The 16,587-nt window shown below is 37.9% G+C and overlaps 1 protein-coding gene across 4 annotated transcripts in view; it reads right to left on the bottom strand.

Annotated features, from left to right (window-relative positions):
- ralgps2 (Ral GEF with PH domain and SH3 binding motif 2) overlaps positions 1-16,587 on the bottom strand; it is a 125,485-nt gene that overhangs the window by 43,394 nt on the left and 65,504 nt on the right. For all 4 annotated transcript variants that reach the window (XM_082146822.1, XM_082146825.1, XM_082146823.1 and 1 more), the window contains exons 7-9: positions 10,824-10,913; positions 10,638-10,730; positions 7,523-7,649 (exon numbers count right to left, since the gene is read on the bottom strand). In XM_082146822.1, coding sequence (XP_082002948.1) covers positions 7,523-7,649; positions 10,638-10,730; positions 10,824-10,913 — 310 coding nt within the window. The remainder of the gene's footprint in view (positions 1-7,522; positions 7,650-10,637; positions 10,731-10,823; positions 10,914-16,587) is intronic.

Genomic DNA, 16,587 nt, shown 5'->3' with positions numbered 1-16,587 from the left:
TGAGCAGGAGTGTGTGTGCAAGAGTGTTTGAGGCCGAAAGAAACAGAGATTTAATGTCAAAAGTATGCAGACATGTGAAAATGGGAGGACTACAGCACATAGAGACAATGAAAAACACATTTCAGCCGTCCAGTCACGAATGGAGGCGAGAGAGACCGAGACCGAGACGAGAGAGAGAGAGAGAGAAAGGGGGATCCAGAGGGAGGGAGAGAGATGGAGACAAAAGAGCAAGACATTCCTTCCATATAAAGTGCTTAGGTTACAGCTCCACAAAAGTGTATTTCATAAAAGTTATGCCTCCCTGTTCCCGGTTTCCCCAGCGGGACTATCTTTCAAACCGTCCTGGATCACTCACAGCCAAGCATCAAATTCTATCGGGAGAACACGGACACACACACTTAGAGGAGAGAGAGACACTGGCAGATGAAGTTCTGCGAGTGGCCTGCACTCTTCCGTCTGTTTCCCAGCATGCATCTCCCCACGGGACACTAATCACAGGCTTTCACACTGTCCTGCACGTGGCACATGAGAGTAAATACTCACACTTAGACAACAAGTGCAGTCTCCATCAGAACGTATTTTTTATTTTATTTTTCTCGTAAAAGTTTTTCTAATACAGAGGCTGACGGTCTCTGTAAATGACGGTAAATTAAAAAAAAAAAAAAAAGAAGAAGAGAAAGAGGTAAATGTAAGTTTTGCCGTGTCGCGTGCTGTTAGCTTCAGAAATGTCATGCAGGGCGATTCACGTGTCCGAGAAGTCATTCTTTCTTCAGTAAATTAATCTGAAATCCTGATTCGGTTTGATCCAAATCGGGGTTATTACTAACTAATACTATAAAAATACTTGTTTTAATGAAGCTGAAATAAAACCTAAAAAGATTAAACTAAATGAAAATTAGAAATGTCGTCTTGGCAACTGAAATAAGTTTAAGTTGAAGCACTAAAATTACTAACTGGAAATAAATACAGACTAAAACTTAAATAAATAAATAAATAAATAAAACCTAAAAAGTAATACTTAAAATGAAACGCCAACAAAAATGACAAAAACACATAACGAAATTAAAAAAATGTTTTATTAAAATGAAACCTGAAGAAATATTTAAAAAAATGCTGATTCAAAATATTAATAAAAAACATAATAGTACAGTATATAAAGAACAGTAAAATATCACTGATCAAATTATATTATATTGATGTGATTATTTGTTTTCATGGTGTAAACTTATATTGTGACTTATATTGATATTGATCTTATGACAACATTTTTACAGAACTGCATTTTGGGTAAGATTATAATGAAAGGATATTATTATAGCAATTATAAATATTTGTTAAATTGCAAATTTAATGCAAGTTTCATTATTCCGTTTATTAAAATACCCTATCATCTGACCCCATGTAAACTTTGTGCGTGGGTTGATGGGAGTTCCAGACAGTGTCTCTGCAGGGGGTGCTGGCATTGTGTATATATGTGTGTGTGTGTGTGTGTGTGTGTGCGCGCGCGCGTGTGTGTGTGTGTGTGGCCTGGTAAACCCTATATTATTGGGACAAAATTGCCCCACAAAGATGGCAATATCTGAAAAAAACGCTTATAAATCATACTAAGTGATGTTTTCTTGAAAATGTAAAAATGCAAAAAGTTTTCTGTGATGGGTAGGTTTAGGGGTAGGGTTAGTGTAAGGGGATAGAATTTACAGTTTGTACAGTATAAAAATCATTATGTCTATGGAAAATCCCCATAAAACATGAAAACTTAATGTGTGTGTGTGCTGTGGTTGTCTGGTGGCCAGTGGGAAAACTGAGCACCTGTCAGCTCGACTGGAAAGATATTACAACCGATTAACCAGGAAGGTCATATAACACACACACACACAACTTAAATGCGGACCACAGATGTCTCTTGCACTTAATATATTCAACTTATGAATACTAAAAACTAAATCGAAAACCAATTGCCTTTATAGAAAAAAACGTCATTAAAAAATTCACTTTTTTCAATTTTCCATTTGAAGACCTGGCATGGTCTTCAAATGGAAAATTGAAAAAAGTGAATTTAATGTTGCCAATAGGAAGCTGTATCAGAACTGGGGGGACATATTCATCCTCAAAGCACGCGCACACGCACACACACACACCAGACAATGTTTAAAATCAGTGGATATTCCCAAGGCTTACAGACTCAGTCCACACACACATACATACACCCCTATATGCATCCAGCTGGAAGCTTCAATCTGATCCTGTGTTTTCAGTAGGGAAATCCGGTTATAACAAAACACACAAACCATTTGGACACTGACCCGATCCTTTACCTCATCTTCCTCTCAAAAGCCTTCCAGACAGTTTCTCACATTTAGACTGTGATGAAGCCGTCTGGATGTGTTCAGAGCCCACCCATCACCTGAGTGCTTTCATAACACACCACAAATCACTGACTCTGATTGCAATAGCAGAAGTGAAAAGACCAAAGGGAGAATTCACCGACTATGAGTTAGGGTCGCTTATATACATAGTCTGTGTAGCTTTAGCACCAGACTCACTAAAGGAATTGTGAAGATTAGGCACATCATTTGCATGGGACAACACATCTTGCAAGCCAGTTCTGAGTGCTAGGTTGTGGCAGATGCAGATGAAGACTACCATGAATTTGCATAATTTGCTGGAACTGTACAACATCAATCCAGGCACCTTCACTAGATCCTGTGACACATCAAGCTCTGGCTCCAGCTTCATATCCTACTCAAAATGATGGCCATCGCCAGATACTCACAATTCAAGAAGACTATTGAATCTTTATAACCAACGCATTAATGTGATGAATTATTAAATAAACATATATGTGTCACGCACGGTGAATGTGCATGTAACTAGATGTAAATGTATGGCGTTTACATTAGAGCTGCCCTCGACTAAAGATTTTTCTAGGCATTCCCCCCATTTTCAAAAATGAAATTTAGGCCCTGAATGAATGTATGTAAAAATTGTGATTGCACCATCCATAAAAATAATTCTACATGATTAAATGTAGGCTTCAATTAGGTCGATATCGGTGATCGTATTGGCACATAATGCTCCCTTTGATCGACTCCAAAATTCCTGATTGGAGGACCCTTACCATTTACAGATTCGAAAGTTGTACTCTTTTCTGCATGATTCTGATTTTTTTTTAAGTTCTTTCCGCTGTTAGAAGGAAGAAATTCAAGTGATCGTGCCGGCACCTCCGGGTTAGTCCACACGAACACTTGGATATGCACCAATAATAGCACACATTTATCCAGGTTAACATTTAGAACAACAGGCCATGCAGAGCGAAAAACGTTAGGCTACTACTTGCATGCTTCAAATGATAAGCCATAGTTAGGTTGATGATTGATAGACTGGATTTCCTGCCTAACATACAGTAATTACCACATGGATCAGCCATGTTACGATCTGTCCATTACAGAGTGCGTAACTTTTTCTGAGACTAACCGACTAATTCAAATTTGGTCAACATCAACTAACGTTTGGTCTACTATTAGAGGGCAGCTCGTGTTTATATAAATATGTATCTTCTTCGTGTTTTTAGCGCACTTCCACTGTTCTGTTGGTAGGGGGACATGGGTGAAAGAACATCCAGCGGGTCAAAATTAACAGTTTGAGTAGTACGGCCAAGTCTGAAGAACACAAGAGATCCTCCAGTTCTCTGCCTTAAATTCCTCCATCTTTTCTTTGAGGAAAGTGACTGGCAGTTCTTTATTGCAGTTTAGACCTCAAGTTGTACAAGAGAGCAGTATTTTCCTCTCTGCGTTCCAAAGAGCTTGGGAGTCCTCCAGCCCCGTACTAAACACATCAGGGCACACATATGCAAGCACACAGTCAGTCTTGGTACTGTTCATTTAAAGTTCAGTTATGGGATAATTCACCCAAAAACAAAAAATATCATCATTTACTCCTCATGCCATTCCAAACCTGTATGACTTTCTTTATTCTGTAGAACTTGTAAGACTTGTCTGATTTGTTTTGAATGACAGTCAATGGTGTCCAAAACAACACTGGACCCTACTGACATTCATTGTATGGTGGTGGGAATGCAGAATGCAGACAAGTCCCCCTGTGGTGAAAATCAAGCTTTTGATGTTGTTTATATGTCTATATGGTGTTTTTAATATGCTTTAAAACAACCCATGTGCAAATTCATAAGTCAACACCATTGCTGAGTATTTTCTCTTTAAAACTGCAGTGAACCAAAGACAGTCTCAAACACGTGGTTTGAAATCGCTGGAGTTTCTGACGTCACAAACTACCTTGTAACCAATCAGGTCAACGAAAGGAAAAAAACTTTTACATCTGTCATTTTGGTGATCAAAGATGAGTTTTAAGGGATACAATTATTGACTACAGGGGGGCTTTAATACCCTTGCACTGTTGAGTAAGTTTTAGTCCAGTTTTATAACATTAAGGGCCTTATTTTAACGATCTAAGCACATGGTCTAAAGCGTACGGCGCAAGTTCACTTAGGTCGTGTCCAAATCCACTTTTGATAGTTTAACAATGGGAAAAATGTTCAACGTGCCAGGCGCATGGTCTAAAAGGGTTGTCCCTATTCTCATAATGAGTAACGGGTGTGTTTTCGGATTTACGTGCGTTAAATCAATCAGAGTCTCATCTCCCATTCCCTTTAAATGCCAATTGCGCTCACGCCATGGCAGGTTCGCTATTTACATGACGGAATTTGAAAGTGGAAAGACAGAACACGTCTCCAGAGCGCAAATGGAACTGCTCGTGTGCGAGGTAAAAGTGTGCAAGCAGACCATCAACGGGACAAGCCGGATTCCACCATATCTTTATGTACACAATAATAATATTTTACATTGTAATCCTTTTATGTTAAATATTTGGCATGTTTGTGTGCTGCTGCGCGTCCCTGTGTGTTTGATAAGCAGAGTGTACGCGCGGTGTGGACCCGCCTATAGGTGCATATTACTAACGCGCTCATTAAATAACCCCAAAAAATTCTGTTGCCTCAAAATAGCAACGCGCCAGAACACACCTCGTTTTCAGACCAGCACGCCCATGGGCGCACAAATGGGCGCAAATGCATTTGCTATTTAAACAACAGGACGTGAAAATAATAACTGCGTCGGACTGAAACTAGCAAAACACAATTGCGTCGGTTTTGGCGCTGCATTGCGCCGGGTGTAAGATAGGGCCCTAACTAGCATTTTCAGGTAAAAAAAAATCTTCTATGGGTCACAATGACTAAACAACGGAAGGGTTGGAAGGCTCTTCTGTGATTTTTTTGTGTTGTGTTTGAGTAAATGATCAATGAATTTTGAACTTAAGGCATAACAACATTATAACGTAGACTATGAAATGTAGATATCAGTCGATAACTATTATGGTTCAGATATATTGTGCATCCTTAGATGTCAATTTAATACACTAACCAAGTCACCTAGGCCAGAGGTCTTCAACCATGCTCCTGGAGACACATTGCCTTGCAAAGTTTATATCCAACCTAATTTTCATGCGATCCTGAAGAGCTTGATTAGCAGGTTCAGGAGTGTTTGATATTGGTTGGAGGTGAATTCTGCAGGACAGAGCAATGCAGGTCCCCAGGAGCAGGTTTGAAGACCTCTGACCTATACATATATGGAGAAAACACATTGGAGAGAGGCAGAGCGAAGGACAGAGTTTGTAAATATCTCTCACACTATGACTGCACACCAGCTCTGATTTATTAATTCCTCACTTATACGGTTTCATAATCAAGCATATCTATGAGAACTGTGCCAAAAAGATACAAAAAAATCAGCCTCGTCTAAGAAGAATTTGATGAAAGTAAGGAGTCCAAACACGCACATTTTTCAGGTCACTCAAAATAAATGTTTTCCAATTCGCTCAAGACACAGTTTGTGCTGCCAGTAAAAAAAAAAAAGAAAGACGACAAGTAAAAGAAAAACACTGAAAAAAAAAAGGAAGAGAAAAAAGGTTTTTGCTTTAACCGATGCATGTGTAGTTAATGGCTCAGCAGCGTCTCCCATTGCCCATCTGAGCTCTAAACGCCCTGAATAAAGCAGGACTGGGATGGTGTTCAGATGATGATGTAACTCCAACACGTACAGTAGATACAGGGCATAACTGCTAATAATGATGCCAGTCTTATATAAGAGTATTATAAGTATGGCACTGTATGTAATGGAGTGCATGATTGAACATATTTTGATAACCTTGTAGGGAGGAAATTTAACTAAAGCATCTTTATACTACAACGGCACCACAGTATATAACTTTTCTTATTTTAAACATTGATAAGACATGGCATCAAATCATCATATTAGAATGATATCTGAAGGATCATGTGACACTGAAGACTAGAGTAATGAGACTGATATTCAGCTTTGCATCACATGGATAAATTACATGTTAAAACAGTCAAATAGAAAGCATTTTTAATTGTAAGATTATTTTACAATATAATTTTTTTTTTCTTATCAATGATGACTTTCATTAGTTTCTATGGTTTCTGATTTGATTACTTTCATCTGTTGTTCATTTAGTTACCTAGTTATATCTGTGTATTTTTAGCCTTAGTTTCCTTAGTTCTGTGTCATCTTAGTTTTACTTGATTGAGGTTTATAGCTTTCCTGTGTTCTCCTGCGTACCTTGAATATTGTGATTAAAGACTTGGGGCCAGGTTTACAAACAGCTTGCACCAGCGCAAACCCTCTTTTGGAGTTAAAATACTGCCGTCAGGATTTACTACACGCAGAGAAAAATTAGGGCTGAAAACCTGTAAACGGGTTTATTTTTGCGGCTGACCTTATTACATATGCATTTATAGGAGTTTCCCTTTCAGACACAAAATGTATGGGTGGAGAGTATTTAAATGAATCACGCAAGGTGATTTACTAAGGTTTGCAGTTTTGCACTTGTCAATTTACTGGTATTTGTGCCATTATTTACCACCCCAAAACAACATGTCTTACACCAGACGCTAATTTGCGCTGCTCTTGGTAGATTGTGTTGGTCATTATTAGGGCTGGGTGATAAAACGATAATAATAATTATCACAATACAAATTTTCCTCGATAAAACGATATCAAGAGTTCTAAAAATTTTCGATAATGTTAATGCGACAAAAGTGGAACGAAACTCATTTGAAAGGCACCGCACAGACTATTTATCCGCTCGGCTCAAAGTCTAAACAGTGCAGCGCGAGCTTGCAGAGGCAGAGCAGATGCGTTTACTCACTGATGGATCAGTCTCGGTCACGCGACCACTAAACAGAGCTGTGAGATCCAGTGAGAAGCGCTTGAATTCAAGAACACAAATGTGCGAAGGTTTGCGAATATTTAAACAAGAAAAAAATGGGATAATTTAATTAAAAACGAATTAAAATGTCTGCAAGACATGAGGTGTGTGAAAATGTTGTATTTATAAATGCATTATATTATTATGTACGACAGATTGGAAAATATCCTCCCCACAAGGCTATGTTTATGTGTGTTCAAAAGAGAGAGCAAAGAAAAAATACCCAGATACGGGATGCAGGATGTCATGCTCTGGCTGCTGATGAAATCTCTCAAGCGTTTATAGTTGTCTTCTTTAGACATCAGATATTCCAGCCTCTCAAACGTGGCCTTGTCCTTCCGACTTAAAAGCTGTGGGAAAGAGAGCAAGAGAGCGCACACTTGTGACAAAAACAATAAACAAGTTCATTTACAGGTCTATAACTGCCTTTTTAGCTTGAACAGCATTAGGAATAATCTGGGTTTGTGTGTTTTATCAAGTCTGCATGTGTTTCTAGACACACAAATCTTTAGTAAATCATCTAAATGAACTCAAACAATTCGGTCTCTAACAACAAATCTCAAGAGAGCTGGTTTTTAGTATCTGTGCTCATCTTCTGTATCATAATCATTCCCAGTTAGCGTGACGTTTGTTTGTTATTCATTCATCAACCACTTGGCAGAGCAATCGTAAATGTCGGGACAGGCGTAAAATATCTCCACCAAACCAAAACAAAAGGGGAAAACATTTTGAAAACGAATGTTTAGTGTTTCGTAATGATCTTAGCAAAAAAACAAAAGTCCGTGTGAGGATGAAATGTCTGCAAATGTCCCCAGAAAAATAGCAAAACCACTCTTCAGGAGGTTTGTAAAGGGACTGAGGCTTTCGAAACAGAGGCAGGAAAAATAAAATAAAATAAAATAAAACCCAGAGAGACTGGTATATATTGTGATGTTCCGTACTGTAGTCACAGCTGAAATCTTTGGACATACCGTGTGAATATACTTTCGCCATATTCGAATTCCATTGAAAAATAAAAAAATAAAAAAATAATAATAATCTGATTTCATGTGTGTGTTTTTTTTTTTTTTGCTGTCCAGACTATGAAAGCCCATGTAAAAAAAAATAGGAATTTTGCTGTCAGTCTGAACATAGCCTAAATGTCTTAATTTATTATTAAAAAGTATTAGTAAGTCTGAATGGGCGGACCAAAAATCACCACAATGAAAATATGGGATTCAATATCTAATTTAAACTTGTACATTTAGGTCATCAGCTATATTGGTAAACACGCTAAACCTTTTTACTGTCGATGTTGTTGTTGCCTTGGAAAAAAAAACTTGGATGGAAACTTGGCTATTCATTATCTAAATTAATTTGTACAGATTTCTGTTCTTCCACTGAAGCACAAGATGTTCTTTGGATCATTCTCAAATCACGCTGGATAATCCAATATATAACAAAAAATTATTTTATTAATTTACAAAAATTGCCAAATAGAAGTATGTCGAGACTTTTGGAGCCCACGACATAGGATCGTGTGTGTTTGGCCATGTCTGAGGAAAGCTATACTCTGAGAAGCCATGGAAAACACAGATCTGACAAAAAAAGCGGGGGAGAGGAATATTCCAGTTATGTAAAAGACTGAAAATGGTACACTAGAGACAGGATTGAGGAGGAGGAGGATGCTGGCTGTGACTGAAGACAAGACAATGTTTCCAAAGAAGAGACAGATGCATAGAGCTATTGGATAGCCTGATCCTTTTACAAGTTCACCATGGTAACCATGGTTTCCCTCAAAATACTAATAAATACCGCTTGCACATGCAAAAAGTCACCACCACAGTGCTAGGATGTTGTTGGTAGCTGTCAGGGAATTGTTAAGGGGCTTCCAAAATGTTCAGAATTGCATATCAGGGCATTACTATGCGGTATGTAAGCTGTTCTGAATGGTTTTAGTGCCTTCTATGAGGTTGCTAGGGTGTTTCAGGTGGTGGTTTCTTACTGGCCAAGGCCATTTAAACATCGAATAAGTGACACACGTTTAATTTTAGCGTTTATGGTTTTACAGTAGCAACAATAAAAAAGCACTAGCTATGCCACTTTCGTAAAGAACAGTCTCATAAAAAAAGCAACATATTTATCAAATGTCCAAAGTTATGAAAAATGCTTGGTCAGCAGATTCCTATACATCAAAATGTAACATTTACAAGAGTAGGCATTTAAAGTTAAAACTCTTGAGGGTTTTTCTGAAGGACACCTGCTAAAGAAAACCATGCTAATGAATGATAGCAACCCAAGTGAAGCACAGATGCTCATCAACAGATTGATTTGTGAGCAAACACACTGTAAAGTAATAAAAACCCAAAGATTAGGTGTCCGTTTTATAGATAGTTGGCCCATTTTATAGTAGAAACAAACAAAAGTTTTGGAAACCTCAGTATTAACTTTAGTATTAGCACAGTCTATTGATCTTTAAAGAAAATTAAGTGTTTAGTCCATAAGAATATCGTTAACATAAATTTTTCCCTTCTTAGAGAGAATATTCTCTCAAACACTTGACATTTGTAACACTATTGTGTTCAAATGAAGGGTGTCATGTTTGGGAATTGAAATGGTTGAATTCCAATAAAGACTAAAAAGGGGGAAAACTAAACAGAGTTTCTTGTTGTTCATCAGTCTGAGTATTGGAAAGTAACAGCTCAAGGTTTTGTAGTGATTCATCTGTTAGCAGTTTCCAGCTCTCATCAATAACTGACTGAGGCCTGGATAATTTCACAACCTGTAAACAACATCGAAATAAATCTGGACCCATGCAGCAGCTGGGTTGGAGAGAATGATAATGAATGGACCAAGAACCCAACTGACCCAAAAACAGGCGCACGATACTTTGAGTTTTTTTTTTTAAATCTCTTTAATATATAAAATAATATAATTTAATTATATAATTGAATATATATATATATATATATATATATATATATATATATATATATATATATATATATATATATATATATATATATATATATATATATAAGCTAATAGTTTTCAAATAATTAGCTAAAATATGTTGTGCTATCACTTTACTTAAATTTTTTTAAATGCATTCCGTCACTACAGCACCTACCATTCATAGTTTTCACGTGACGTCACACCAATATATAAACGCTATAACAAACAACCAATTTCACATGTAACAAGAAACCTGCAAATATTATAATGCATTTTAACTTTATGAAAATATTGATGTGTTATAATGTACAATACGAATAAATGTATTATACATAAGGCCTTTAAAGTGTTACCGTAAAATGTGGTTAGTAATAAAAGCAAATGGAGCACATTGAATAACTCACAGCCCAGGTCTTGGAGAGCCTGAAGATGGGGGCGCTCTGTAAAGCAGACACTACCGCCATCACTGCATGGAGATTATTCATGTCACACAGTTTCTGCAGGAAGAGAGAAAAAAGCTTAACAACACAAACAAATACAATCACTTAAGAAGAAGCACATACAGTATGTACTGTATGGAGAGTTCTTACCTTTGCTGTTCTGATATAGAGGCTCACCACTTCTGCTCTGATTTTCAGGGTTTGAGCATGAAGAATCTCCCTCACCACCCAGAAACTCACCTAAGATTAGACAAAACCATAAGAGAGACATTGATAACTGATCAATACTGCCATAGACAAGATATTTTTCGGTACTGTGTAGACTATAGTCACACTTAAAATGTACATAATCCTTTTTCCACATGTGCAGAGACACTGCACCAGTGGGGTCATATGCATATAACAGCAAAATGTCTGATTTAGAACAGATGAGAGTATTGTGAACTGTTCATCTGTTATTGTTATCGTTAAATAGTTTTGACATCACGTAGTAAACAGGAAGAGAAAAGACAAGGAGAGAAAATAAGAGAAGAGACAAGACAAGAAAACAAGTGTAAAGTGCAAAATGAAAAAAAAACTTGGTGAGACAAGAGTAGAACGAGTGGACAGAATGAAAATAAACAGGGAATGAGACAAAAAGAGACTTAGAGGAGACAAGATGAGATGATACGAGAACGAGAGAAACTGACATGAGAAGAGATGAGACAAGAGAACCAAAGAGAAGAGAACGAGAAGAGATTCAGGAAGAAAAGTGACAAGGCGAGAATAGAAGAGACAAGATAATAAAGATGAGGTATCAGTATCACGATATTTTGTACAAAGTAGCACAAAGTATTGCAATATTTAATTATAAAATTATAAAATTATCTGTTTTACTTTCGGGTTTTCTCCATTGGTTTTCTCTGAGTTTACTCTGATCATTTACATTCGCGTATTACATCCACAAGGTGGCGCTTGTTGCGATGCTTTGTTGTCATGCATTAAACATGGCTTCACCATCACAACCGGTTGTACACAACCCTCCGTCTTCTTTCAAATCGAAAGTGTGGGTAAATTTCGGTTTTCATCAAAAAGCGAATAGTAAAGACCTTGACATGTGGCACGCTATATGCAAGGAATGCCACATGAAAATGAAGTACTGTGGGAATACGACAAACTTGAGAGCCCATCTCACAAGGTACCATTTGGAGTTAGCGACCACTGAGGAAGTGAAACGACCCAAAGTTGTCCTACCCCCAAATCAACGCACCTTGGACCAAACAAAAATGATCAAGTTACCTCCAAACTCCGAAAGAGCTAAGAAAATCACTGAGGCGATAGCCTACTTAATCCAAAGATTCACAGCCTTAAGGCCTCATTATGCTTCTGCGTCAACTCCACGGCGTAGCTACGCCGTCACTCCAACGGCGTCGTGACCGTTTTATGGTTCTGCGTCGGGTTGCGTTGCATCGCGGTGCATTTCACCGCCAGAACGCTAGGGGGGTGGTGTGGTTCGCGAATCTCTTTCCTATATTTTCTAACATTATAAATGTCTTTACTGTAACTTTTGATTAGTTTAACTCATCCTTCATGAATAAAAGTATTGATTTAATTTATTTCTTTCCCCCCTAAATAAAATTAAAATTCTTATTGTCCCCAAACTTTTGAAGGGTAGTGTTTAATGTTACAAAAGCTTTCAGTTTCAGATAAATGCTGTTCTTTTGAACTTTCTATTCATCATAGCATCATGAAATAGAAATGTAAATAACTGTTTTCAACATTGATAATAATCATAAATGTTTCTTGAGCATCAAATCATCATATTAGAGTGATTTCTGAAGGATCATGTGACATTGAAGACTGGAGTAATGATGCTGAAAATTCAGCTTTGATCACAGGAATAAATTACACTTTAAAATATATTAAAATAGAAAACAGTCATTTTAAATTGTCATAAAATATGTTTTGTTTTATTGTTTTTTATATACTAAACACAGCCTTGGTGAGCAGAAGAGACTTCTTTTAAAAACATTAAAAATCTTACCGATCTAAAACTTTTGACCAGTAGTGTATAACACAATAAAAAAAAATAAAAAAAACAGTTTATCACCCATATACATATGCATATATTTTTGTGGGCTTTATACAAGAATTGAGCAGTATAAAAATGTTTAGAGGGTATGTAGTGAACTTTTATAATTATTGCCACACATTTCTATACAATGAGTATATTATATTCCAAGACATTTCACTTTATTAATTATAGAAATACTTTTAGATACTTTACCTTGTATGTATCTGATGTGTGGTTTCCAGCTTAAAGGGATACTCCACTTTAAAATGAAAATTCTGACATCATATTCTCACCCTCATGTTGTTTCAAACCTGTATGAATTTCTTTCTTCTTCTGAACAGAAAGGAAGATATTTAGAAGAATATCAGTAACCAGACAGTTTCTGGTCTCATTGACTTCCATATTATATTTTTTCCAACTATGGAAGTCAATGGGACCCAAACACTGTCTGGTTACTGACATTCTTCTAAATATCTTCCTTTCTGTTCAGCAGAAGAAAGAAATTCATACAGGTTTGAAACAACATGAGGGTGAGAATATGATGACAGAATTTTCACTTTAAAGTGGAGTATCCCTACTATTTCTAATGCAACACCATCAATACTTAATAATATTTCTGCGTTTTCTTTATAATTACCAAACATCATTACCTTCGTTTTATTTAAATTCAAAGATCATTTATTAATATCCATCCATATTTTTAGTTTTACTAATTCTTTATTTACTGTCTTTATAAGTGTATTATAATTATCAGTATGAGGGTGCAAATGTTCAGTCTCATACAACATCTTGTGAACACTTGAGGCTTTAAAGCGGGAGGGGGAAACCGGAAAAGCTACACTCCGGAAATGATGTATAATCTGACCAATCACAGCCCCTGCGGTCTGCGTCACCGCGACGCGTAGTTACAATTTTTTGGAGGTGCACGTCGAGCTACGGCGGAGGGGTCGCGTCGAGGTTCGCGTCGACGCAGAGGGGTCCGCGGGGGTACGCCGTCGATTCGACGCAGAAGCATAAAACAGGCTTTACAGTGTGGTGGAGAACGAAGGTTTCCAGAATCTGCTTAGCATACTGGAGCCCAGGTATGTGATCTCCTCGCGTAAATATTTTACCGACACTGTCATCCCCAAACTCTACAGTGAAGTCAAAGATGAGGTAAATGAAACTTTGAGTTTAGCCGAAGGAGTAGCTATAACGTGTGACGGTTGGTCATCAAAAGCTAGAGTCATACATGACCATAACCGCGCATCACATCACGAATGAATGGCAGCTTTTAGCTCATGTTTTACAAACCAGGGCGATGCATGAGAGCCATACCGGGGCCAGTGTGGCTGAGTTGCTGAAAACGGCAACCGAAGAGTGGGGTATCGCTAACAAACAGACGCTGGTGGGGGGGCTACCTTCACGTGATGTTTTGCCCATACGCTCAACCTCGCCTCACAGCGCGCACTAAAGCTGCCTGCTGTCGCCAGGTTACTAGGAAGAGTCCACTTTTGTCCATAACCACTTTTTTCCACCGCAGAACAATCGCCAACTTCATGTTGGAGCAAAAACAAAAGCTTCTGGACCTCCCCACTCACAAGCTCAAGACTGATGTGGTGACCCGTTGGAACAGTCGGTACGAAATGCTTGAACGTTTCTTGGAACAGCAACCAGCGATCTGTGCTGCTCTGTTGTCCTCTGAGGTCAGGAGGTCAGGCAGTGATATCTGCACCCTCAACGAAAATGACATTACAGACGCTGAGGACATAATACAGGCACTTCGACCGATGTTAGTAGCCACAAAAATTGTTTCAGAGGAGAAGAATCCCACTTTGTCTATCATTGCTCCAGTGCAGGCAAAGCTGCTAAATGACACACGAGAGACAATGGGGGACAAACCAATTGTGAAGGACATCAAACAGGCAATAAGTCAAGATCTGCAGAAGAGATATAGCACTGTTGAAGGAAAAAAACACCCTCCATACAGCATTGGCCCTGGATCTACGATTTAAGTCACTGCCTTTTCCTGACCACAGATGACATCAGTGACATTTAATCCAGACTGGTTGTGGAGGCAGCCAGCCTTCAGGTAGGCTTTATTGAACTAATTTATTACATTGTTTAAATAGTTATTTTAAAATGTCAGAAAGTATTTAAAAATGCTATATTATTTTTATGATTTTATTAAAACCAAGCCTATGTTCATCTGGTGACTAATATCTATACTGGTTAGCATTATTTTCTTATATCTGTTTTAATGGAAAATCCGCAATTGCACTGAGCATTCCACAGCTATATCAAACCTGAGATATGCATTTTCTTTTAACATCTATCTAATGTTTCTCTACAGCCCACTATTAGGCAAGAAGAGACCAGCAGTGCCTGTGGAGTAGAAATGGATGGACAGGATCTTGAGGAGCTTGAAGAGCCACAACCTAAAAGAAGATCTGGGCTTGCTGATTTACTGGGAGAAACATTTTCTACCACAGCCCCACAAAAGTCAGCATTTTCCCAAGCTGAAGAGGAAGTGAAGTTCTCCACTGCAGGAGATACAGTAACGGCCCAGAGGAGCACTTTAACATCGGAGCATGTTGACCAACTCCTTTTTCTAAACAAAAATGGCAATATTCCCAAATGACTTTTGGTTGATGACCTTGCAGCCAACAGGACTGGACTCTAGCAGTACACATTTTTGCTTTTTTTTATTTTAATTTGCTTGAAGTCCTAAGTTACTCTTATTTATATGATTATACTCAGGTTTATGTTACTCTAATTAGTCTATTATGTCTGCTTCATGTTACTCTATTGTATTTAAGTAATTTTAAGTTATGTGCTGGGAGCTCACCATGTGCTGGGAGGTCTCCTATTCAGAGAATAATTGCATCCTGTCCTGTAAAAAGGTCCTGTGTCCTGAATGTGAATGTTGTCCTGAAGGACAAAGTTTTTGCACTACCCTCCTAAGTTTATGCACTTCTGTTAATGTGTAGAAGATAATGTTCACAGAATTAAATGTAACATTTGAAGTGAGTTGAGTCTTATTTTCCTAATTTTTTGTAATGCCTTTGAATAATATGAATCGCAATATGTTAAGAATCGCACTAATATTGAATCGTGGGCCAAATATCGCAATACTATCGAATCGTCACATTTTTACCAATTCCCACCCCTAGAAAACAAGCATGGAAAAATGACAAGATGACAATGAGTGAGGAAAAGAGACAAGGAGCAAATGCAATTAGAGGAGCTGAGACTGGAAGAGAAAAGAAAAAAGAGGGACAAAAAGTACAAGAAGAGACATATGAGACAAGTGAATGAGAGGAACTGAGAGAAGAGGAGACCATATGAGACAAGGGGGGAACATGTGGAGAAGAGGACAAGAAGAGAATGAGAGGAATTGAGATGAGAAGAGACGGTACTCACGACAAGAAGAGAATGAGAAGATATGAGACTGGAATAGAAGAGACATAAAGAGAGCAAGACAAGACGGGACAAGAGTAGACAAAAACAGAACCAGATGAGACAAAGAGAGCAAAGAATGAGAGGAGATGAGACTGGAAGAAAAGAGACAAGATGAGAATATTAAGGACAAGAAGAGAATTAACAAAAAGGAGACAAGAAGAAAAACAAGAGGGTGAGAGGAATTGAGACACGGCACAAGATGAGACAAAACAAGAAGAGCATGAGAGGAAAGGAGAAGCAAGGACAGGACACTGAGGGGAGATGAGACTGGAAGATAAAAGATGAGAGGAGAGCACGGGACTGAGAAGAGACAAAAAAGAACAAGACTAGATGAGACAAAGAGAACAGAGAATGAGAGGAGATGAGACTGGAAGAGAAAAGACAAAATGAGAATACAAGAGAACTGACTAAAAAGAGACA

The sequence above is a fragment of the Leuciscus leuciscus genome (assembly GCF_965113295.1).
Source record: "Leuciscus leuciscus genome assembly, chromosome: 19".
Taxonomy (NCBI): Eukaryota; Metazoa; Chordata; class Actinopteri; order Cypriniformes; family Leuciscidae; genus Leuciscus; species Leuciscus leuciscus.
Note: the sequence above shows the minus strand (reverse complement) of the source record. Positions and strands in the feature narration are given on the sequence as shown.